The sequence below is a fragment of the Sitophilus oryzae genome, unplaced genomic scaffold (genome assembly GCF_002938485.1).
Source record: "Sitophilus oryzae breed Bouriz unplaced genomic scaffold, Soryzae_2.0 scaffold_684_pilon_pilon, whole genome shotgun sequence".
In the NCBI taxonomy this organism is placed as follows: domain Eukaryota; kingdom Metazoa; phylum Arthropoda; class Insecta; order Coleoptera; family Curculionidae; genus Sitophilus; species Sitophilus oryzae.
In genome coordinates, this window is record NW_022147289.1 from 582,117 (window position 1) to 607,230 (window position 25,114).

Here is a 25,114-nt window from a genome sequence, read left to right on the forward strand (position 1 = left end):
TATTTTTTAGAATTATTATTCTTAACAGTAAAACTATCTACATTGACTATGGAGTACGCAGTAAACATTATGTGGTGCGTGGTGTGAATATTTTATATGTAATTTTTTGGATTATATTCGACATTATTTTTTTCATATGACACAACACTGATGAAGGCTATAATGTTAGCCGAAAGGTTTTTTTTAAACCAAATAAAAATAATGAAAAACCAAATGAAAACTTAATCAGCGTTTTTCCCGAACCTAAATCCCAAGAAAATCAAAAAATTTAGAATATTTAGAAACAAGGTTCAAGAATATCAAATTTTCCAAGATTGTAAAATTCTAGTTAATTATTTTATGTGTAGAATTATTTAGGGAATGTCATCAATGTTCATTTCCAAGCCAAGTAGACGCCGATTTTTTTCGATGATACGGTATAATTCTTACATAAAATGTAAATAACATTCGACCAATTAAAACAAAGAAATATGAATTTCTTAGTATATTTTTAGTAACACCTTTATTCTTAAAACTTAATTTTGTATTGCAAATATACCAATTTTATTGTTATTTTATTCATATTTATTCAGCCATCACTTAAATATTTGATATTAATTTGGTATTATAAATAATCAACAGTATTCAGTAAAAATTACTGAATAAATATATGTTATGCTTTACATACATTATATTATCAAACAAAAACACATTCTTCTTTTAAACTTTATCATTCTTGTCTTTACAAAAATCTTTTTTAATTTTGAACTCAAAATAATAATCTTTTTCATGATGTTTAATACACATATTCTTTATTTTTCCCTAGATCATAATACCTACTTACATGTTTATCTTACGTGTTTGAATCTATGGAAGCTGAACCAACAACACTTGGAGTGGAGATTCCACAATATGAATAAAATAAACATAATTGTCCAGTTTTCTTTAATACCATCCTGGGAGATTATTATTTTTAAATTTATTAAAGATATTTTCAATAGAATTGTCTTACATACATTATATTATCAAACAAAAACACATTCTTCTTTTAAACTTTATCATTCTTGTCTTTACAAAAATCTTTTTTAATTTTGAACTCAAAATAATAATCTTTTTCATGATCTTTAATACACATATTCTTTATTTTTCCCTAGATCATAATACCTACTTACGTGTTTATCTTACGTGTTTGAATCTATCGAAGCTGAACCAACAACACTTGGAGTGGAGATTCCACAATATGAATAAAATAAACATAATTGTCCAGTTTTCTTTAATACCATCCTGGGAGAATATTATTTTTAAATTTATTAAAGATATTTTCAATAGAATTGTCTTGATTTATAACGCGTACCCACTTTTCTTGCTCTTCCGGATACTTTAAGCTGCCTAGTATAAATATCCTTTCCACCAGGAACACAACAAAGATGAGACAAAGCACCAAAAACACACTCCACTTAAGCTTTAGTGATGAATTGTTGAGAGTCTTAAAAAACACACACAAAAATCACGATAAATAAAAAATTTATGGGCACTTTTGGGTTAAAGCATGGTTAAAGCACTTAACAAAACGTGTAATATTTCGTGTTTTTTTTATGAGAAACAGAGTGACCATCATAGTGACCATATATCTGGTCACTTAAACACCAAAATAATTAGTTTTTTGCACTACAATAACAAATAATACCAAAAATCAACCGACAAAATATGAATACAGAATCTAACAAAATATCTAAGTATGTACAGCTGATGAAGTAAACAAACGTCCGCCCGTAGGCTGATCTTTTATAGAGGGCATTGATATTATATACTAAAAACTGGAGTAGCTGTAAAATATTGACATCACACGATAGGTAAATAATGAATGTCAAAAGGTACTAGTTTAAAAAAATTAAGATTAAAGTTAATTAATCAACCTTTAAGGTATAAAATTCCTGTGGAATACTACCAATTTGTATTTGTACATAAGTTATATTGATAAATATAATAATAAATGCGGGAAGTTTCTTGAAGCTTGAAAGTAAGAAATAGTTCTTTTTTATATTTTCTTGGTATGTGTGTGTTCTCCTTTGTTTTGTATTAACACATACCGTTGTTTTTTAAATAAGATAACTCGATTACAATTTTTCAGTTTTATACAGTTTTTTCACAAAAATTTGAAGTAATCACTGATCAGTCAAATTTTAAATATTATATTAATTTCCTGCTATGCGTTCCAGTTGTACCAACTTATTTCTCTGTAAAATAAAATAAACTACTTTGATAATAAAATGGCAGATCACTGTCAAGGATCTTGTCGTTGGACAGACTATAGTATACAGACAGACTTCGAAATGATCATTTCAATTCAATTTCAACATCGATGACATCTCATATAATTTTACATATAAAATGACAGCGAGCTTCATTTCATAGCCATCGCTGACGTAGTTTTTTTTATTATATTGTATATTTGTTACTAAACTCTAATATGACTGTTATTATCATTGTTTTTCTTTGACACAGAATAAATATTTTATTTTGACACGAATAAGCATACGATTAGTCAATGGTATTGCGTGTCTAAGCGTAGATTTGTCAAATTGAAATTTTTGCATGTTTCTCTGGGCACGCTGACAGGTGGTAATATTTCTACTTAATGTAAGAGAATATTAGATGAAAGGTAGGGCACCTATACATAAATTATATTTTTTGACATATCAATATGTTTCTTTGTTTATAGATTTCTATTTTGAAGTCAGGGAAGGTCGTTTACACTAAACTCACCTAAAACATTTTTTTTTTATAATTTAATACTTATTAAATATACAGGGTGAGTCTTAAATAAGTGCAAATATAGTCTGTCCAACGAGAAGATCCTTGACAGTGATAGATGTGTCTGTCATTTTAATTTCAAAGTAGTTTATTTTATTTTACAAAGAAATAAGTTGGTACAACTGGGACGCATAGCAGGATACTATATTTAAAATTTGATTGACAAGATGACAAGTGATTACTTCAAAATATTGCGAAAAAAACTGTATAAAACTGAAAAAATGTAATCGAGTTATTTTATTTAATAAAAACGGTATGTGTTAATACAAAACAAACAAGAACAAGACACTACATACCAAAAAAATATAAAAAAGAACTATTATTTACTTTCAAGCTTTATGAAACTACCCGCATTTATGATTATATTTATCAATATAACTTATGTACAAATACAAATTTGTAATATTCCACTTATAACTAAATACGAATAAATAAAACAACATAGGTAAATAAAACAAACTATTTTATTAATAATAACACCTACCAAATTTTATAATTTTAAAGGTTGATTAATTAACTTTAATCTTAATTTTTTTTAAACCAGTACCTTTTGACATTATTTTTCTGCAGTACTAAAATCCTTTTTTTAGCTATCGTGTGATGTCGATATTTTACAGCTACTTCAGTTTTTAGTATGTGTTTAGTTTGATCCTTCTACCATATACGAGATGCACTTATCTACGACGAAATGGTATACAAACTTTATGGATGGCAACTTCATTGGTGTATAAGACTTTCTGCCTTGTCAGCGAGTATTAACCATAAACTGTGCTCTGGGTCTACAGTTAATTTTCACTCGATTTTTCCTCCACTTGACTTCAAAAGACACAAAACACACGTAATAATACGAATTAAAATGCATCATCTTCCAAAACGCAGGGTATTTAACAAAAGTTGACACAAAATTATAACCTATAATTTGGCAAGACTTTGACAAGCGTCAGAAATGACAAAAATCTAAAGGCGAGTTCGTACGCATCGGCGTCCGTTTGTCGTTCATCGTTCCGTCAAACCAATAAAATCGAAATACGATCTGTCATTTTTTAAATAAACCAATAAAACTGGTTAAAAACAACAAGACACGACGCATGACGGATTTATATTTAAACCCATCCATAGATAACTTAAAAATTATTAGAAACTTTTTTTAGTAAAATAAATAGATTGGTATGGGACGTCATCTGCTTTTCTTCTGTCATCGTCTGTCGAAATCTTACCTGAGAAAAAAAACAGAGTATATTTTCAAGACTGGTAGATCTCGATAAAGCAAACATATTTTCTGTTTACCGTTCTTCATAAGTCCAAAATAACCGAGTTATTTTACTTTGAAAATTTCTAAAAAAAATATGTTTTCCTTAAATTTTGATAACCGCCGAATATTTTCTTGGTTTTCTTTCTTGTAAATTTAATCTACTCCCTATGTTGCCATATTATCAAGAAATTGTGTTTAACTAAAAACTAAAAAAAATCCAAAAAATTCCAAATCTTTAAAATATTTTTTTCGAAAAAAAAACTCATAATCATGTTTATGGGGTCGAAATATACTACTCCTAAAAATATTCGCATTATCACCACGATATTAATATTAAAGCATTATTAATTAAGTTCATTTTACCAAATAAGTTCACATTCGGTTGTTAAACATGTTATGTTAAATGTTTATATACAGACAATGACACATATCTGTTTGCTAATAACCTAGAATGTAGAAATGAGTAAGAGGGGGGGGGGGTTAATCACTGCGACCTTAAAGATCTATTGTGCCCCCCTTCCTTGAGTCACCACACAGTCTATAACCCATCATACCCATGTTGTAGAGGGGAGAGGGTATTTCCCATCCTCCTCTGAAAACAGTTCTTCCTCCGAGGGTACACACCCTTCCACGGTTGGAGTTTGGCCCTCTGTGCCGTCCTTCGCAGTCGAGGAACTTGCCTCCGGCTGAGGAACCCGTGAGGCTGATGCTGGAGGATCTGTCTCCATTTTCTCCACCTCTTTAACTTGGTCTCTCCTTAGACCTGATACCGGTGTTGCCCCGTATCTATAATAGAGGATATGTCCCTCTTTCTCTATTGCCTCCTTGAATTTGAGGTCAATTCCTATTGTGAGGACCTGACCATGACCCTCCTCCCTCGAGTTAATGACTCGCTAACTCTATGGCCTTACATTGAAGTTCTGACCCTGGATCAGGCTCAGCAGGTGGGTGGTGTCTTTCCCCTTGCTCCTCGGCAGAAAGACCGTGATGGCCGCCCCTTTAGGGATGTTTTCTCTCTTCACTGCAACCAGTTTCGGCCCCTGCCAATTTTTAAGCTTAGGTGCGATTTCCACCAACCAATTCGCCGATTCTTGAGATACACAATCTATGAAGATCATGCCCACCCGAAAGTGTATCCCCGCAAAACGCAGCTGACCCACATTTTGTAGATCGTTGTATCGCGATCCAATCGCCACTACTTCGTCCAGTATAGCCTCTTCTAGAGACGTTTGCTGGTCGGTGGTCAGAGCGACCTCTGGGAAATCCTTTGGCAGCACAGCCATTTTCACTTGTCCAGCAATAGCGGCAAAGCTGGTGATACGTCCCTGCTTGCCTCCCGGTGTTGGACGGCTTTCCATCCTGGCTTTTTTCTCTCTGCCGGAGAAGAGGTGAGAAGTTCTCGCTCCCTCTCTTGCCCTTTGATGGAGATAAGTCAGGTTGTTTCTTCATGCTAATAACCTATATTCGATACCAATTAAACTTTTAGTTACGTAACCGAGGACGCAATTTTAAAATTCATTGTTGCCAGCCATCGCTACACCGCTTCCCGCTGAGGATTCAAGTGATAGCTCAGCTGTAATAAATGTGAAGTTGCCACATTTATTTATTTATTTCCTGACATTATCATTCGTTTTGACACTGACGTGCTGTTAAGGAGGTGAGTTTTGTTGTAAATAATAACTGTCTATATATTTATAATTAATTTATTTTTGTTTTCTAAAATATTTTGATTAAAAGAAAATATGTAAAAGTTGGCAACGCTGTGCCGGTCAAGCTTAATCATGTGACTAAAAGTTTATTTGGTATGAACTGTAGATAATAAATCCACCATTTTTTAATCTAACAAGTTGGAAAAGCATTCGTGCAACCAAAGAAAACATTTATTTCGATTGATAAGTTTGCCGAGTATATTTTTTAATTAAAATCCTAAAATAGGGCATGCATGAAAATCTGATATAACTCTAAGTTGGGGCCAGTCACGCCACTGGGATGGGCACAACACTTTTGCGCGCCGTGCTGTACTAAAATTAATTTTCTAACTCGAGTTGCTTAAGTACGGTGTGATTTGTTTAGACAGCACTAATTTTGTTTGATTCTACTTGCACGGTTAATTTCAATAAGATTTATTTTTCATACTAATAAACCTTTAGTTTAACAATAGTGGTATTTAAGTTGTTCTTGAGAAAGCCCCAACAAAGCCCTAACAAAAAGTAGCCTACCCCTATAACTTTTTTCAGATAAACATCGAGGTTTGGTATGTTAGTAATATCACAGATCATACAGATCATAAACTTTGTTTTTTCTTTATAGTTTTTCGTGGTTCCAATTTTCGGAATCGGGCACTAGTTAGGACACTAGTTTGCGCACATAGCACGCCCACTTAAGGCCTCTAAAATTGTCCACAGCGCCTGACCGTACGCGTACCTTATCATGGTTACGATATGCGCGAGTCAATTTTTAACGCAACACACGCTAATAACGTTACCGCCTGACGTAATTTGTGGATCAATTACATCAAGCGCTATTTCTAAATAACGTTCAAAAATTGCTTAAATGGGCATGTGCGGGTACATTTGACAACCGGGACCGGCCGGCGAGCGGCGAGATCTTTTATTTTAGGTTATGTTTGAATTGTTTTGAATTATTACTTTAGTTTTATTAGGTAATTTGATATTTAAGTAGCTGGAATAAGTATTAATTAAATAAATATGGCCCAAAATATGGATTCCACATCTTCCATTATTAAAGAACCTATAAAGAGGCTTAGGATTACAGCAGATGACGACTTAGCCCTTCTGAAAGACTGAAAGAGAATTTGTTGCTTGTTGCCCTAAACCCACTGTCAGACGTTGAACAATGAAGCAATGGACATAAGCACTTTAGCCCTTTAGTTTTAAAATACCTAGTAAACAAAACAATTTCAAAGTTTTAAATTCAAAGTTAGGTTAAGTTTAAATAGCGGACGTGATGAGAACAGAATTCTTTCCGACCCGATAACTATAAATGAAGAGAGTTAATTTTTGATTTTTAAATGATGTCCTCGGTACTTTTTTACTTTATTTTATAGAAAATGGCGTTCTTAATAGAATGGCATATCGTACGTCACTAGTATTTTAAATTTCAATCTAGTACCAAGTGTACCTACAAAGAAAAATCTGAATGCTGTATCATCATCGTCATTTCTAATTATGGTGTTGCCTCCCTCACATACATCTTTGTAGGTGGGCCCATTGTTGTCTATTCTTGGTTATGCGGGCCCAAATTATTCGTGCTAATTTCCTAATATCATGATCCCATTTCAGGTTCGGTTTTCTTCTAGGTCTCTCAATTCCTCGTGGATACCCTGCTGTAATTTTTGTGGTCCATCTGTTGTCTGTTCTTCTTGCCAGGTGTCCTGGCCATTGCCATTTGAGGAATTAAGGCTGTTAACAAACCAATTATCTCTGTTGGTCGTCCGATTTCCCTCTCCCTAGTTTGCGAATAATATTTTAAAAATCAATAATTTTATTTATCTACAACCGTTTAGTTATAACGTTTTTACATCACTATGTTTTTAGTATTTCAGTTACGTTATGAGATTCATAACACAACTAGTGCTGTTATGAATCTATAACACACAACTAGTTTTTATAATAATGAAAAATAACTACGAACATCTAAATATATTAACTTTTTCGGCAGTAATGATTCCGTGGCACGTACTGCGGCAACTTCTACATCTGAAGGGAGACTTTCGGAATCGCTCATCGTAATTTTTAAAATGATTTTTCTGGACAAAAAGTACTCGCGTTTACTTGACAGGGCAAACTGACTTTTCAGAAAAAAATGTGACAAATGTCATAATTAAAGGTGTTAAAGGTGGGCGACTAATAAACGAAAATTAAAACAGCATTTTCTTATTTTTCGGTTGTAGATAAAACGTTGTATGCGTGCGTTTAAACATGATTACAACACTCGTGTGATTAGAACGACTCGGTCTACGATCTCGTCGTTCTAATCGTTCACACTCGTGGTTGTAATCATGTTTATAAACACACTTGTACTGTAAATAACTATTATGTATAGTCTGTGTCTTAAAAATGAATGTTTTGAATTTAAAGAAATATGTTTATTTTTAAATAGGCGGTTCATCTCATCTTGTATGTTACTGGTATTAGGCTTATTGGTCTATAGTTTCTGATGTCTTCGTTCCTGCTTTTCTTATGAATTAGAATTATGTCGACGCTATACCAGTCCTGTGACACTTTATAAAAAAAACATCGATTTGTGCACTTTCCTTTTACCAGTATATTTACAAAACACCAAAAATTAACGAACATAGTTATTAACAAAATATTGACGCATATATATGATGCCTCTTTGTAAACACTTCAAATTAATTATTTCAACGCATTTAATTATTAAAAGGCAATACAATATAGCCGAGAGATTAATTATAAAATATGTCTCTGATTTTGGCACCCATTACTGTATTACAACGACATTAATTTTTAATTTTTTTGCCAATAAAAAATGCATTATTATGTCATCGCCAATTTGTTGATTAGTAGAACAACAATATTTAGTAAATTTAAATTGTTTGGATAAAATTTTCTATAAATTATTTTATATGAAATATGTGAGATACATTAACTGTTATTTTAACGAATATGTTGTTATAAATAATAATAATGTTACTTGTAGAATATAATTATATTTCTATACTCATTATAATTTTAAAAATTAAATATTTACAAAATTCATAATATTATTGTATATGATTCACAAATTCTGAATATAGAATTTTTTATAATTTAATAGTTTAACCTTATACATGAATAATTATGTCAGTAATAAGTTTGTCAGTTTTTAATGAGAAGAAAACGAAATTTATGGAGTAGTCAGATAGGGATTTTGGTAAGGGAAGATGTCTACAAATGGATTCTGAGAGTGGGAAACGATACAAGTTTGAGGAAGTAGATACATTCACATATCTAGGAGCCGTGTTTCTAAGGAAACCAAATGTAACTCAAGAAATAATTGCAAGAATAATGGCAGGAAATAGATGTGTTAGCGCATTACAGAAAATTATTAAGAGTAAGAACATCTCTAGAAGTTCAAAAATCAGAATGTACCAAACAATGATACGACCAATAGTGCTGTATGCATGTGAAACGAGGTCGTTCAATGCAACGGAAAATTCGAAGCTAGAGATTTGGGAAAGAAAAATACCGAGGAAGATTTTTGGAGGAAAGAAGATAGAGAACATATAGACCAGAAGAATAAATGAAGAATTAAAGCAACTATATCGGGCACCGAGTATAACGGGAGTAGCAAGAGCTGAAAGACTGAGATGGCTGGGACACATTGAAAGAATGGCTGAAGCAAGAATTCCTAGTATGATAATAAAACGTGAAATAGGTAGAAAGAGAAGGAGGGGTAGACCTAGAACCAGATGGAAAAGGATGTAGGAGAGGACTTGAGAAGGATAAGGGTGGATGGGGGAGAATAAAGGCGTAATACAGAAACAAATGGAGAAAGATAACAAATCAAGACATGTGCCTTTTAGGCTTTTAGAGCTATTATACAGGGTGAGTTTCCTACGATGTTCTCTATTGGTATCTCGGAAACTACTGGAGATAGAGAGTCGGTTAAATGAGGAAAGAATTGCAGTTTTGTGGGGTCATAAATATGCGCCTTTCAGATTTTTGAAAAAGTTCATGGCTTACTAGATATTTCGAAAAAAACAAATGTCGGCTATTTTAAAAATTGTCTCTAATTCCATTATAAGATATTTTAGACAAAAAGGTTTCAGATAAAAGTTGTAGATAATCACATCCTTAATGAGACTGTGCCCTCCGTTTTTTTCTAAAGCCTGTCATTTTTGACATATGACACAAACATATGTTTTTGTAAATGGAAACTATAGTTGGCCATGACTTCATAAAGAGCACCATTTTTAAGCTTTTCAGCGATATAAGCTATAATATGTTTTCTTCTAAAAATTACTGAGTTATAGCCAATTCTTATCATTTTTAAACAATTTCACTTGGTTAGCTATGGAAACAGGTTTAATCGTCTTTCCTCTCATAAATGCGAAGCTGTCACATCCAAACTTTGTAAATTAAAATAAACAAAAATTGTAAATATGAATTTTCCAAATGAAGAAAAGCGTGTAGGATTATTGGTTCAACTTTTCTTGGTCATACATTATCGAGGATACGTTGACCGGTGAATGTTACGTTTTTTAGAGAACGGGTTTCAAGACATGTTAGAAAAGCTAATTTAGTTATAGCCAATTCTTATCTTTCTTGACTATTTATTTATTTATTTATCGTATGGCTCATATACATGCAAGAAAATCAGACACTTAAACATAGACATTAAATAAACTACAATGTAAATGAAAACATTACAATGTAAATATAAAAAAAAACAAGTATAATATAAAAAGACAACATAGATTTCTTGACTAATTTCACTTAGATTGCATGGTATTCTTATTCTGTTATGATAGAACTTATAAAAAGTCAGAATATATTACTAAACGGTTCTTTACAATTTACATTACACAAACTAAAACTTAAAAAAATAATATCACTACATACACTTTAAGTTATTTTAGAAAATGTTCAAAAAATCCGCCATTGTTTTGAGTTGCATCTTTTTAAAACTGAATTACTACCTATTCTCACAGAAGGATCGGTCGACTTAATTAAACTTTTCTCGTACCGCCACTTCGAGTGCCTCTCTTAATTCATAAGTTCTTTTGTAAACCTTATTGTTAACTATACCGCGTAAAAAATTCTAAAATGGATAGGTCAGGTGATCAAGGAGGCCTATGGTCTCAAATAGTGGACAATTTGGGGAGAGGCCCCAAATAGTCCACCTCTTCCTATCCCTGCTTTTGTATACTTATGATATAAATAATTTTTAACATTTTTTTCACTATGAGGGGTGGAGGATTAATGAAAATCATGTTGGAACCACTCTATTGATGCGCGAGTATCTACACGCTTTTCTTCATTTGAAAAATTCATATTTACAATTTTTGTTTATTTTAATTTACAAAGTTTGGATGTGACAGCTTCACATTTCTGAGAGTAACGGCGATTGAACTTGTTTCCATGGCTAACTAAGTGAAATTGTTTAAAAATGATAAGAATTGGCAATTTAAGTAATATTTCGAAGAAAAGATATTATAGCTTATATCAATAAAAAGCTTAAAAAATGGCGCTTTTTATGAAAATAAAACTCTTATTTTTAAGTTAGTTACTAAAATTATAAACTCTTATTTACAATTTTTGTTTATTTTAATTCACAAAGATTGAATATGACTATTTCATATTTCTGAGAGCAACGACGATTGAACTTGTTTCCATGGCTAACTAAGTGAAATTAGTCAAGAAAGGTAAGAATTGGCTATAACTCAGTAATTTTGTGAAAGAAACATATTATAGCTTATATCGCTGAAAAGCTTAAAAAATGACGCTATTTATGAAGTCATGGCCAACTATGGTTTCCATTTAAAAAAACCTATGTTTGTGTCATATGTCAAAAATGACAGGCTTTAGAAAAAAACGGAGGAAACGGTCTCTTTAAGGATGTAATTATCTACAACTTTTATCTGAAAACTTTTTGTCTAAAATAGCTTATAATGGAATTAGGGACAATTTTTAAAATAATCGAAATTTGTTTTTTTCGAAATATCTAGTAAGCTATGAACTTTTTCAAAAATCTGAAAAGCGCATATTTATGACTCCACAAAACTGCAATTCTTTCCCCATTTAACCGACTTTCTATCTCACTCTTCTATCTAACTCACCCTGTATATACAGTGTGACCCACTCAAGACCGGGCACCCTCCATAAAATCTGTGTTTATAGTCCGATTTTGATGATTTTTTTTTCAAATATAAAGTTTCAAAAAATGTACTTTAGAGCTCAATGTCATGTTATTTCACAAAAAACAAGGCCTACTTAATAAAGTTTTTGTGGTGAAAAATTTGCAAAATCATATTAGCGATTTTTTTTTCAAAAATTTGAGTACACCCCTACATTCGGCATCCCTCAAAACAGTTCTGTACAAATTTCGTTTAAAAATATTAATTATTAATAATTCTGCAGTTAAATTAAATAATTCCCTATTTTTGCCAATTTAACGATGAGTTATCACGTAACCCTTGAAAAAAACAATCCACAACAATGGGTTTTATTAGCTGTCAATTCTTGCAGCGTAGAATTGAATATTAATTTAATAGCACGCAGAAAAGTGTTGTATCAAGAAATATTATTTGCATTATGGAACAATTAAATATTAGGGATAAAATTGAAATTATTCGTTTAGTGGGTGATAACTATCTTCAAGCAGGAGAAGCTGCCAGAGAATTTAACAACAGACATCCCGACAGACCTGCAGTAAGTAGAAGCACGGTTCAACGAATAAATAGAGTTTTTAATGAAACTGGTTGTGTGTCAAAATACTTACTAAAAAACAGAAGGCCGGAACATCGAATAAATAGGCGGAATGAGGAAATATTAGAATATTTTCGTAACAATCCTCGTGCAAGCATTAGAGGCGCCAGTGTTGATTTGGATATACCAAGGGAAAATATTAGGAGATGTTTGCGAACTAATAAAGTTAAACCCTTTAAACCAAAGATTTTACACACTTTGGAAAACGGAGATGATGTTAGACGATTAGAATTCTGCTTATGGGCTCAAGCAGAGTATTTAAATAATAGAAATTTCTTAAAAGAAATTTTATTTAGTGATGAGGCAACATTTAGTACAAACGGAGTAGTATCCTCTCAAAATTCGCGATTCTGGGCAGTCGAAAACCCTGAATGGGTGATCAATACAAGAAGACAGTATTCTCAGAAATTAAATGTGTGGTGTGGCATACTTGATGATAGAATCATTGGTCCATATTTTTTTGAGAGAAATTTGAATAGTCCAACGTTTTTGAATTTTCTGATTAATGACTTTTGGGATGCAATACATAATTTACCATGCCAAACCCGTTTGAATTTAAAATTTCAATTGGACGGATCACCTGTGCATAACGCGGCAGTTGTCAGGGAATGGTTAAATGAAAATTTTGAAAATAAGTGGATAGGTCGAAATAGCCCGCTAATTGAGTGGCCACCGAGATCCCCGAACCTAACACCCCTTGATTTCTTTCTTTGGGGTTTCTTAAAGCAACAAGTTTACAAGTCTAGACCTCAATCTGTAGATGAATTACGTATTAGAATTACAGAGGCTTCTGCAAATATTACACCACAGCAGCTTAGGAATGTAACTGTTAATCTAAGAAAAAGATGCGATAAATGTATTGAACTGAATGGAGGGCTGGTAGAAGCAACTAGAATTATTTGAATATGTTTAACTTATTATTCGGTTATTGTGTTGCTTGTAGTATTTTTATCATTGTTTGTAATAAAACTCGTTGTCGTGGATTGTTTTTTTCAAGGGTTACTTGATAACTCATCGTTAAATTGGCAAAAATAGGGAATTATTTAATTTAACTGCAGAATTATTAATAATTAATATTTTAAACGAAATTTGGTACAGAACTGTTTTGGGGAATGCCGAATGTAGGGGTGTACTCAAATTTTTTGAAAAAAAATCGCTAATATGATTTTGCAAATTTTTCACCACAAAAACTTTATTAAGTAGGCCTTGTTTTTTGTGAAATAACATGACATTGAGCACTAAAGTACATTTTTTGAAACTTTATATTTGAAAACAAAATCATCAAAATCGGACTATAAACACAGATTTTATGGAGGGTGCCCGGTCTTGAGTGGGTCACACTGTATAATATGTTTGTCACTATTTTTTGTTAAGTAATAAAAATTTTCTCGTTAACAATCCTCTGGTTGCAACTATTCTTTACTTTATTATAGTTACCATCTTTTTGAAATATTTCATGTTAAAAATTGGATTGTAACAAAGATAGTGGTCATGAGTTTCATGTTAAAATTAATAAATGTAACAGAGATAATGGTCCAGTTCCTTTCAGTTCTTTGTTCCTATTGCTTTAGTCTCGGTAATTAATTATTACACTCGTTTGGTTTTGATTCGCTTGGCTAGGTTTGCTCACGCTTCGTCAGTGACAACCGAGTGCCTATATAAACGCTACATTTGTAGACTTTAGTTTAGTTTTAATCATCTGCTGATGATGCTAACATGGTTTGCAAAACGATGTGTCATGTGAAAAAGTAAAGTGTTTTGGTGTATTGTGGTAAATTAGTGTTATATAGGATAAGTGCAAATATTTTAGAGGTAGTATATTTCAACCCCACAAACACGATAATGAGATTATTTCGCGATTTTTTTTTTTAATTTGGAATTTTTTGAAAAAATGTTTTGAATTTTTTTTAGTTCTTAGTTAAAAACATAATTTCTTGATAATATGGCAACATAGGTAGTAGTTTAAATTTACAAGAAAAAAAAACAGAAAAGATCTTGTGGTTCTCAAAAGTTAAGCAAAAAGTTACTTGAAAAACAGTACAGAGAAAATATGTTTCTTTTATCGAGATCTACCAGCCCTGAAAATATTGGTACTTATTTAAGACTCACCCTGTATATCACAAGATTGAAAAAAAAAATCTCTAACGAGTTTGGCTGGTTTTACCATAAAAATTTCCAATTTTAATTAAATCACAGAAGAATATATAGAATATCATTCATATAAAAATTTCAATTATTAATACTATTACAGTGATAATATTTTCAAAAATAATTTCCTTTCTCGAAATTCGACATAATGAGTAATGAATTTTCCGGATACCTGTCATTTATATCCCGCATAAACTTAAACGGATTGGATTCGCCAAACCCAAATTAGCTTTCGTGGTATTTCTATTAGGAAATGATATCTATTCATGACAAAGTTAGATCGATATTGGGGTGGTGGTGTGAGTTTGGACAATATATTTTTAACATTGAAAATGTTTCTGTTATCCTATATAAGGGAGCCCAAATCGAATTAAAATGCTACATTTGCCACACCATGACGTCATATATACAAGGGTATAGGAAATCTCGGCGCAGCGGCGGCAGTCGGCCAGCGCGCGCAAAAACCATTACATCGCTAATTGTTTATTGATATATCTTTATTAGTTTAAAAGCAAAAAATATGGGGTTTGCTTTGATACCTTGTCAAGACATAAGCGAAACTTTTAAATTGTTTCTTTTTTTCATTTAGGCCTTCGTTTTCGTTAAATGAAAGTTATATTAAAAAAATCTATTTTAAACCAAATTTTCGCATGATTGAAATGATTATTCATGTTTAAAGTTTTTTTTGATCATAAGCGCTAATGGAAATGTTTTTTCGTAAATAATTATAAAAAATTACTCCCTACGAAGACTTTATTGTGTACTGGATCAAAAAATAAGTATTTGTTTTCTCTATACGGTGGTATTAATATATCGATTTTTGATGATAGTGCCCTTTTACCCGGTCTAATTTAGTACTACTTTCGGAATAAGGGTCCCCATATCATGATCTGTACTTCCATCCCTGAAAAATTCAGCTTGTGACACCGAAGTGAGAGGTAACGTCAAAATAAGCTTTAATCTACCTACATCATAGGTAGGTGTAGGTACTCTAGGTATATTCTACCTAGACAGTAGCTGAACTAGCTGACAGTAGTAATTAATTTGTTATCCGATAAGTAGTTGTCATTATATAAGTTTAGTCATCTTATGCCTCCTATAACGGTAGGTTTTGGATTTTTCCTGATTGGTTTGTTAAACAAAAAAATACTGAGTATATAAATGTCTGTTACAGGTTAATTCGTTAAAGAAATATGTTACACACATATTATTTTAATAATAATAGTATAATAGTAATGGCTATATTATGTTATAACACATACATATGTATGTAAGTACATTCAATACATATATGTATTGAATGTACTCTTAATAAATAAAAAAAAGATGAAAAATAAAAAACGTCTATGCTCACTAGCTCTCTATAAAGAAGTAAAAAATCATTTAAATCAATGCATGAACGATTCGAGGTGTAACGCGAACGTAGTCGCGAGAAAAAGCTAGTAATTTATTAAATTATTTTATTTAACTCATTAATTTTCATTGAAAAGGAATTTTTGTAATTCGCCACTATATTAGTTAAAAACTAAGAAACTCATATCAAATTTAAGTTTTGCGATTTTAACTTATACTTTTTACAAAATCTGAACACAAAAAAATGTTTTTGATAATATTTGTGTAGATTGACTACAAGTTGTATAACATAAATTTCTACGACCGGTCTACCTAGTGGTCTGCAGCATCGCCTTGTGGTGCAAACGTGGACCTGATAATCTGTGACGTGACGCACAACAGCCAAGAAAAACAGAAGCGTGGCTAAGAATTTAGTAATTTAAAAAAAAGTCTTTTAGATACAGTAGTAGGTATTAAAAAGTTTTGTGTTTAAATGGGGTTTGCCTTTAACAGTTAAAAAATTATATCGTAAAGTGTAACTTTCCGTAAGAATTCTTTTTTTTGCTTGCTTGTTTTACGGATAGGGGCGATCGCATAATTATTATTGATAATGTTTTATTTAATTACTACTTCATAACATTACTACTTTTTCAGTGAATCTTTAAATCTGATGTTTTTTATTAAGTTCGTTATTTAAACATATGTATGTAATACACTCATATTAACACTAATCATATTTTTACGTTTTTATTCATCATTTTCAATGCCCCCCCCGGTTGTATCTTTGTAAAGGACTGTGAATTTTTATATAATTAAATGAAACTTTACTAAAAGTTTGTTAGTATAATTTTTGGTTAATTTATGACGATTTTTTATTCTGGTTAAATTTTAAATTTGTCATAGAAAAATGGAATTTTATTTTTGGTACAAAATAAGAGTGATAAATAAGGGGTTGGTAGCGAAAATTCTTGGAAGAAAATTATAATAAATCGAAAAAATACTATTAAGACTTTAACACCCTGTAGCTACGAAACAAAGTGGAATCGGATCTATGTTGATATGAGAAATAAATCTTATTTTTACGTGAGGAATCTCCCCACGCGAAATGGTTACGTGTGTTTTGAAACAAAAAGTATCTTATATCTATACCGGGTGCGCCTCAAAAGTGGTTCACCCCCTATACCTTTTTTATTTTTTCAAATAAATAAACGAGATTTAGTATGTTAGTATATGACATAAATTATGATTCATTGACGGTGTTCAATTGTTTTTATTGCTTCCTGTTTCACCGGAAATGACTACAACTTTTGATTATTAAATGGTACCCTCGGTATATTTTTACTTTTTCTCGATAGAAAATGACACTTTGAATAGAATGACATATCATATGTCATGTTTTGACATTTTCGCTCACAAAAAAATCGTAATTTAAATTTCAATCTAGAGTGCTATGGCTGTGTTAAAACAATAATTTTTAATCAAGAAACCTAGTAAAAATAGATTTAATGATCTAATCTTTTTCATGTCTTGTCCTGGCGGATTAAAAGATGCACAAATCGTTTTTTAATCATATCTCAATTTTTTCAAATGGAACAAGGGTGCCTCATTAGCAAATTTGGAAAAAGCATTTTTTTACGAATAATTTGGTACCGAACACTTTGTATTTCGAGTCAAATTGTCGTGATGAACCGCATTTTACAATTTCAAATAAACCATATACGAAAATGTCAAAAGTTGAGATATGATATGTCATTCTACTCAGAGTGTCATTTATTATCGAATAAAGTAAAAATATACCGAGGGTGCCATTTAAAAATCAAAGGTGTAGCCATTTCCGGTGAAACAGGAAGTGAACAAAAACAATTGAATACCGTCAATCTATCCTAATTTCTAAAAATCTCGTTTTTTTATCTAAAAAAAATAAAAAATTGTTATATGGGTTAGGTGAGGTTAGGCTTTTCAAACGCACCCGGTATATATAAAACAAATAATAGAATCTAGCTTTAAAAAAATCTGCTGTAGATATCTCTAAAAAAATCGAATCAACGCTTATAAAAATCAAATTACTGAAACGAGATAACGGCGATTAAAGTTGCTGGAATTTTTCCCGTCCAAACAAGCCCTGCAGCGTGTCTCTGCACATAATATCTCGACTTTATTTTTGCCTACGTCGTCAGCGGTCCAGTACGTTATTAAATGCAATATAGGTACGTACGAAAATCTCGACATACTGAGATATCGATATTACGAAAAATTTAAATAATCGCTACAGTAAATAACGTCTGTAGGCTTGATTAAATATGTAAAAATTCTAAAAATAAAAATAAAAAAGTAAATATTTTTATATGTCCAGAAGGTCTCACTTCTATTATAATTTATTATTCAAGCTAATAGAACTTTTTAGATAAGTTCAACTACGCTAGCTGGCATAGTTTTACGCATCGATACGCAGCGAAACGGGTATACGCAGCAAAATCGGTGCCTATTACTGGCAGCGTTACTAGTAGTAATAACTTAACTGGGGCTATATCGATTATAACGATTTTTTTAAAGGTACATAATTATAATTTTAGAATATGCTCATAAAAAAAATTTAAGCACTAGTTGATTAAAACAAGTTTATCATTAAATTAAATTATCCTGTCATAGTATATGCCTATTTAATTTTTTGATTATGTTATGGGCACCATTTTTGTTTTTGATGAAATCGGTATGAGAAATTGTGAAGCATAAAATGTTGTTTTGGGAGAGTTGAATATCCGGGAAATACTATTCCACCTAACAAATCACGTAAATACGCCCTCCTTTATGTGTTAACATTTTTGTGACAATTTTATTAACATTAAAAATTGTCATAACACGAAGCGATGCCCAGTTTGGGTTCTTTTTCACTTAAATTTTACTACCCGAAACAGTGTTACATCATAGGAACCTCATACCCAATATGTTTTATAGTTTCAATAGCTACACTATTAAAATCTAAAATATTTAAGTAAATATTATGACAAAGCCACGATTTTATTATTATTTAAATGCGACCAACATCGGAACTGTGTAAAATACAGAGCCGAAAACTTCAGATTTCTGCCGTATCGAGCGTTGCGGTCGAAATTTTTAAAATCAACTGAAATGAACCAAGCCTATAAAAAGAAGTTGTAAACCCGATTCACTGTGTAGTATAACAACCCAAGTTCTTTCAACAAAGTTGAAGAGGTAATATTTTGGCCAACTGTATAACAAACAATTCAAATGAAGTACCTAAAGGAGTCTACGTTGTGTTAAAAATGTTTTTTTATTGTGATTACCTCGGATGCGCTCAATGGAAGCAATATTATGGAAATTTGAGGACAATAGATTATAATCTATTGTCCTTGATTTACATAATTATGTAAATCAAACGCTAAATTTGTAAATAACCCTACTTATTTTATTAAATAAAATGAAAGGAGTGCCGTACTCTGCCTGGATTTCAGAAGTAAAAGGGCAAGGCAGAGAAAACCTTCATCACTTCATTCCAAAGAATCCAACTATGCTGTTCTGAACATTAAGAAAAGAGTAATAATAATAAAATAAATACTGTCTTCATACCAAGGTTTGAGATTTAACACACTTAAAACATTCACAACTGAAGAGGTGTTGTTAGTTAGCAGGTTCCCACCTGCAGGTACTGAGATCCCTGGATTCGGGAGGCTACTCAGCTAGAGTTAGTATGGTTGGTACCAATATATTTAGACTATGAGTTATACCATCCTTTGGCTTTGATTGCTCACTTGTGTGGTAAGATAATTCGCCCAGGCAATGTTGGAAAATATTAGTACACTCAACAAGACCCTTAGCGTCACTCTAAATCATACTGAACCAAAAACATCGGCACGAATGGACAGTAAACGACCGGATTAAATTAAACTAGAAATTATTTACAGCATAAATCGAATCCATTAAATACATACACATGCTAGATAATACCTTTGCCAAATCAAATAAATAAGGAAAAGCTTTAACATAGAATATTTCAACAGAAAAATAAAAGATATGCTTTAGTTAACATTAGTTGAATAATAAGGAAACATTTACTTTATCTTTAGTAACCTTCTTTATCACAATAACCAAAAATTATAAACCAAAATAACATCAATGCGTTTTAGTCTAAAGCTATTACTTAGCCTCTATTATCGCTTTTTTATCTGATTTCCCTCTCCCTAGTTTGCGAATAATATTTTAAAAATCAATAATTTTATTTATGTATTCAGAGTGTCTTAAAAATGAATGTTTTGTATTTAAAGAAGTATGTTTACTTTTAGATAGGCGATTCATCTCAACAGACATCGATTTTCTTTCTTAAAATGGCCATCCCTAGTGCACTATCGGTTACACTGACCAGACTGTCGGCATAAACTAGGTCGGCCGCTCCGGATAAACGTTCAACTGTCTCCACAGCCCTCCAATAAAAAGAGCGAAATGAACACTTTGTGTCGCGTCACGCGTGCATTCGGCCGAAATTATTAGTCCATAGATGTCGCTTTATCGACTTCGAATTGCCCGGCCGGCCTGTGCGGTCGTTTTACGTTTATTCCCACTATATTATTATGTATTTTAGGGTAATGGGCCGATAAATATGCCCGATAACTACGTTGTATAATGGCCGAGTACTTATTAAAATGTTAATTTGGCGCTAATATGTTAAAAACCCGTTATTAATATTTATTTTTACTAGAAATAAAATCGTTTTTTAACATTTTTCTAATACATTGTTAACCCTAACCTAACCCTCCAGTTTTTTCGTGAATTATATTTACAATTATTAGCATATGTAGGCGTCAAGTTGCAAAAACCGGTCTTATCCCACAAACGTTGTTTCGAGATAATCAGCAAAAACTGTTTTAGCAAATGTTTGAAGCGATAATTTACAAAAAACGTGTCCATTGAGTGGAATCATTTTTTTTGTATCTCGTTTTTCTAGAAATAAAAATTAATATTTAATTTTTAAACAGAAAAAACACAAAAATAATTCGGAAAAGACGAGTTTTGTTGCAGTATGAAGCATATTGGCTATGAAATGAAGAGCGCTGTCATTTTATATGTAAATTTTTATGGGAAATGTCATCGATCGCCATTTCCTGGCCAAGTGGACGCCGGTTTTTTTCGATCATACGGTATTTGCATCCTAACGCAATTTTTAAATATACTATTTTATTAAAATTAAGTAAGGATTTGAAAAGACGTCAGTAGTAAGTTTAGAGCTAGTTAAGTTAGCTAAGTTAAGTTTAGAGCTAAAACATTGTTTAGCTCTAAACTTTAGCACGTGTGTTAAAATCGCCCACAGCGTTAAATTTTATGGACTTGATCCAGTTCAATTTTGAAAGTAATCGGCAGAATATTCAGAAACCAAACAGAAACAGGCTAAAGCTGCTTAATGCATGAAGTATTACTTGATTCATTTCTCTACTGGAAAAAAACAATATTTTATAAACGTATAAGACGATTATCTTAAAATAATAGGAAATTGGACTTGGTACATTTTAATTCTGACCACTCCATATGTCATTAGGCCGGACGGTTTTTAAAAAGCAATGTTCTCTTAATGTTTTAAGAGAAAAATGTAAAATATATTTTTGTTAGCACACAACATGGTTTGATATAAATCCATTCAAAAATAAGAAATAATTAGACGATTTTTTTGAATAGTTTAATACCGTGGCTTATAAGCACTGTTGCCCTGCAATTTTACAATTTTGAGTTTTGGAAATATATGTTTTCTACTATATTGTAAATAATAATATAGACAATGATTAAAACTAAAACTTTTGTGTAACCGTAGACGAATGGCCAATTTAATCTACCATCGCTAACTGTTTTCCAAATGCACGGTTTTTAATTTTTCATATCAGTTTTATATAGTGGTACTAGCGTGTACCAGCGACTTCGTTCGCGTCGAATTAATCATTTGTAATGGTGATGATCAAGCAAACAAGAATTTCCATTAACATACAAACTGGATAAAATTTTGTCACATTTATGTCGGCATGAGAAAAAACAATATGGTGATATTATTATATAACTTGGTAATATTTGAGGGGTTGAGATTCGAGAAACCCCTCCTTATCGAACCTCCACACCCCAGAGTCAATCCGTTTGCCAAAAATCAGCTTTAAACGTCAAGCAGTTCAAGCAGAATCGTGATTACCCAATGGTCATATTTTATGAAACACCCTGTATAACTTTATAAAAAATCTTAAAATATGTAAAACAACAAAATAAAATATACGTGTTTAAGAGTTTTTCCGAAAAACTCACCGGTTTTTAAATAAAAAATATTTTAATATTTGAGGGACAGTTTCACCCCCTTAGAATTCGAGTTTCGAAAAATCCCTTCTTATCGAACCTCTACACCGTAAAGTCAATCTGTTTTCCAAAAGTCAGTTTTTTACGTCAAGCGCTTTAAGCAGGATCGTGATTAATCAATGACCAGATTTTTCGAAACACCCTGTATACATTTTTAAAAAATCTTAAAATATGTAAAAAAACAAAATAAAATATACGTGTTTAAGCGTTTTTTCGGAAACTTGACCGTTTTTTAAATAAAAAATATTGTAATATTTGAGGGGTTGTTTCACCCTCTTGGAACTGGAATTTCGAAAAATCCCTTCTTATCGAACCTCTACACCTTAGAATCAATCTGTATGCCAAAATTGAGCTTCTTACGTTGAGTGGTTTGAGCAGGAACGTGATTAGTCAGTATGTCAGTCATTTAAGGATTTTATATATTAGTATAGATTACATTACACTCCATTACAAACTAATAATACATATTTATTCATACTCCATGTTTACTTATCTATCTAAAGCTTTCACAAAGTTTGAACTTGATTGCTTCGCGAAGTAGTACGAAGAATTACGCCTGTTATAAAAATGTTGTCGAAACCGATCGAAACGTTTCCCGAGACAATAACAATAAAAAAAGGACCAATCACGGCTTATATCGGTCGATTTCGATCTGTTTCGAAGTTTGCGGCCGAGACAAGCCAAGATTCCCCTTAACACAACAAAAGCATTGCGTTCAATTCTGAAATTATTTCAAGAAATACTTGGCGAAATGTTTCACGAAATATTTCCAGAAATATTTCATGAAGCATTTCGAGCATGGTGTAGAAGGTGTTTTATACTTTATAGCGTCAACGAAAACTAGTTTTGCATATGTAATTTTATCAATAGTATGTAATATATAGGCTAAAGGAAAGGTGAACTTTACTTTAGTTCTTATTAGGTTGATTTAGGGCTATATACACACAATTTCCTACTTTATGGGCTGTCGGAAATGATCTGGAAACATTGATAATGTAATTTGAAATTTATACTGAGATTTATTGAAGGGTTTTAAACAGAAGATAATTCGTGGTTCTACATGTTTACGAAAGAAAAAAGGGGTTATACTAAAATCATTTACAACTCTTATTTAAATTTGTATAATATTTTCATTACTACTTAGATATTTCCTATAAAACTACAATTTAAATCTAAACGTTCTCTCTCTAAAATCTAACTCTAAAATTTAAATCATTATTATTATTATTATCATATCGTTTTCTTATATTTTCTGTATAATTTGTAAAGATAATACTTTTATATCAAAATAAATTCTAAAAATACAAAGTATTTAGACAACTAAGAACCTAATTTTATTATATTACAAGGTACGAAAGATATAAAAATATTCAATGCTTAGTTTATTAAGATCTCTGTCTAGCAGGAAAAACTTGATAAAATAAACTAACGCATGTATTCTTGTCACGATTACAGATTGGAGACACGCCGAATGGAGAACTCAGGCTGATTACCACCGTGTTTAACAAAGTAACGTATAAAGGTAAGTTTGTTAGACTTTCTTTTTCCCCTTTTTGCAATCAAACCAAACCAAACTAACTAAAATTGTGCTTGAAAATTTGCGCAGAATATGAAACAGACCAAATTTAAGAAAATTTGTATAGGTACCTATTTTTTCACAAAAAAAATCATAACAGTTTGACATTTTTAGCTAAAATTAAAATAATTTACACATGATACAGCGAAAATAACAGTAACGAAATTTGTTATAAAATCAGTTAGAGCAAAATTTTATAATTATGAAATTTGTTCATTCTTAGATATCATCTTTAGATATATGAAATTATTTCACAATATTTCTCAAATGGAATACTTCTTGATTATTACATTTTTTTAAATTTTATTTATGTATTTGTAAGCAAATAATAATGTAATTATAACAATAAGCATAAATATTATTTTGCTGATTTTTGGTTATATTCAATTATTCATATTATTTCCTTATGAAGAAAATATATCTTAGTCTTAGAAATTATGAACATCTAAAAATTGACAGATTATCTTACAGAAGTAGCTTTGAGAAATTGGATTGTTGTATTTTTGTATTACAAACAGCAAATTTCTAATTTAGTAAATTATGAACACTATAGTGCAGCGCAAAATGACAAAATTATTATAGAATTTTAATAAACCTTTGTAATAAATAATGATCTGTTCACAGATTTCTTAGATACACATTCTAATTAAAGAATATATAAGATACTTATATCTGATAATTTAACCCAATAAGTTTATTGATAAGCGACTTCCTTAATTTTTTTATTGAAACGTTCCAACAAATAATACGAGTAATAAGTTATGAAATTAATCTGAAATTATAATTGATCAACGTTATCGAACGGTAATATTCTTAACGATCCAATTCCGATCCACTTGACGCGAATGATATTCCATCGATGGGGAAATTAAACAGGCCGTGGTCCAAACAACGCGGCGGTCGGGTTCAGGGCCAGTTGACTCGTCATCGGTTTATTTGATTGTATCTCGTTGGGAATTACCGCCGACACGAGATGTCAATCCGCTTCGAGTGACCGCTTTTCCATATGTTCAGCGGCCGGACCAATAATGCAAATTTATGAGGAATGTCCAACAAGACCGATAGTTAGCAAATGGAGGTTGTGCGGAACACAAAGCGCATTGAAATTTTGAACTTTGCTGGTTTGAAGGTGTGAGAGATAAATTGTGAGAAAATATAAATATTCTACTGTATAGTAAGTTTATAATCTACAGTCCATTTTCGCCCAGCTATTTATGT

General features: G+C 31.5%; 1 protein-coding gene across 1 annotated transcript in view; it reads left to right on the forward strand.

Annotated features, from left to right (window-relative positions):
* LOC115888118 (carbonic anhydrase-related protein 10-like) overlaps positions 1-25,114 on the forward strand; it is a 251,929-nt gene that overhangs the window by 85,964 nt on the left and 140,851 nt on the right. The window contains exon 6 of the mRNA XM_030907702.1: positions 23,776-23,842. Coding sequence (XP_030763562.1) covers positions 23,776-23,842 — 67 coding nt within the window. The remainder of the gene's footprint in view (positions 1-23,775; positions 23,843-25,114) is intronic.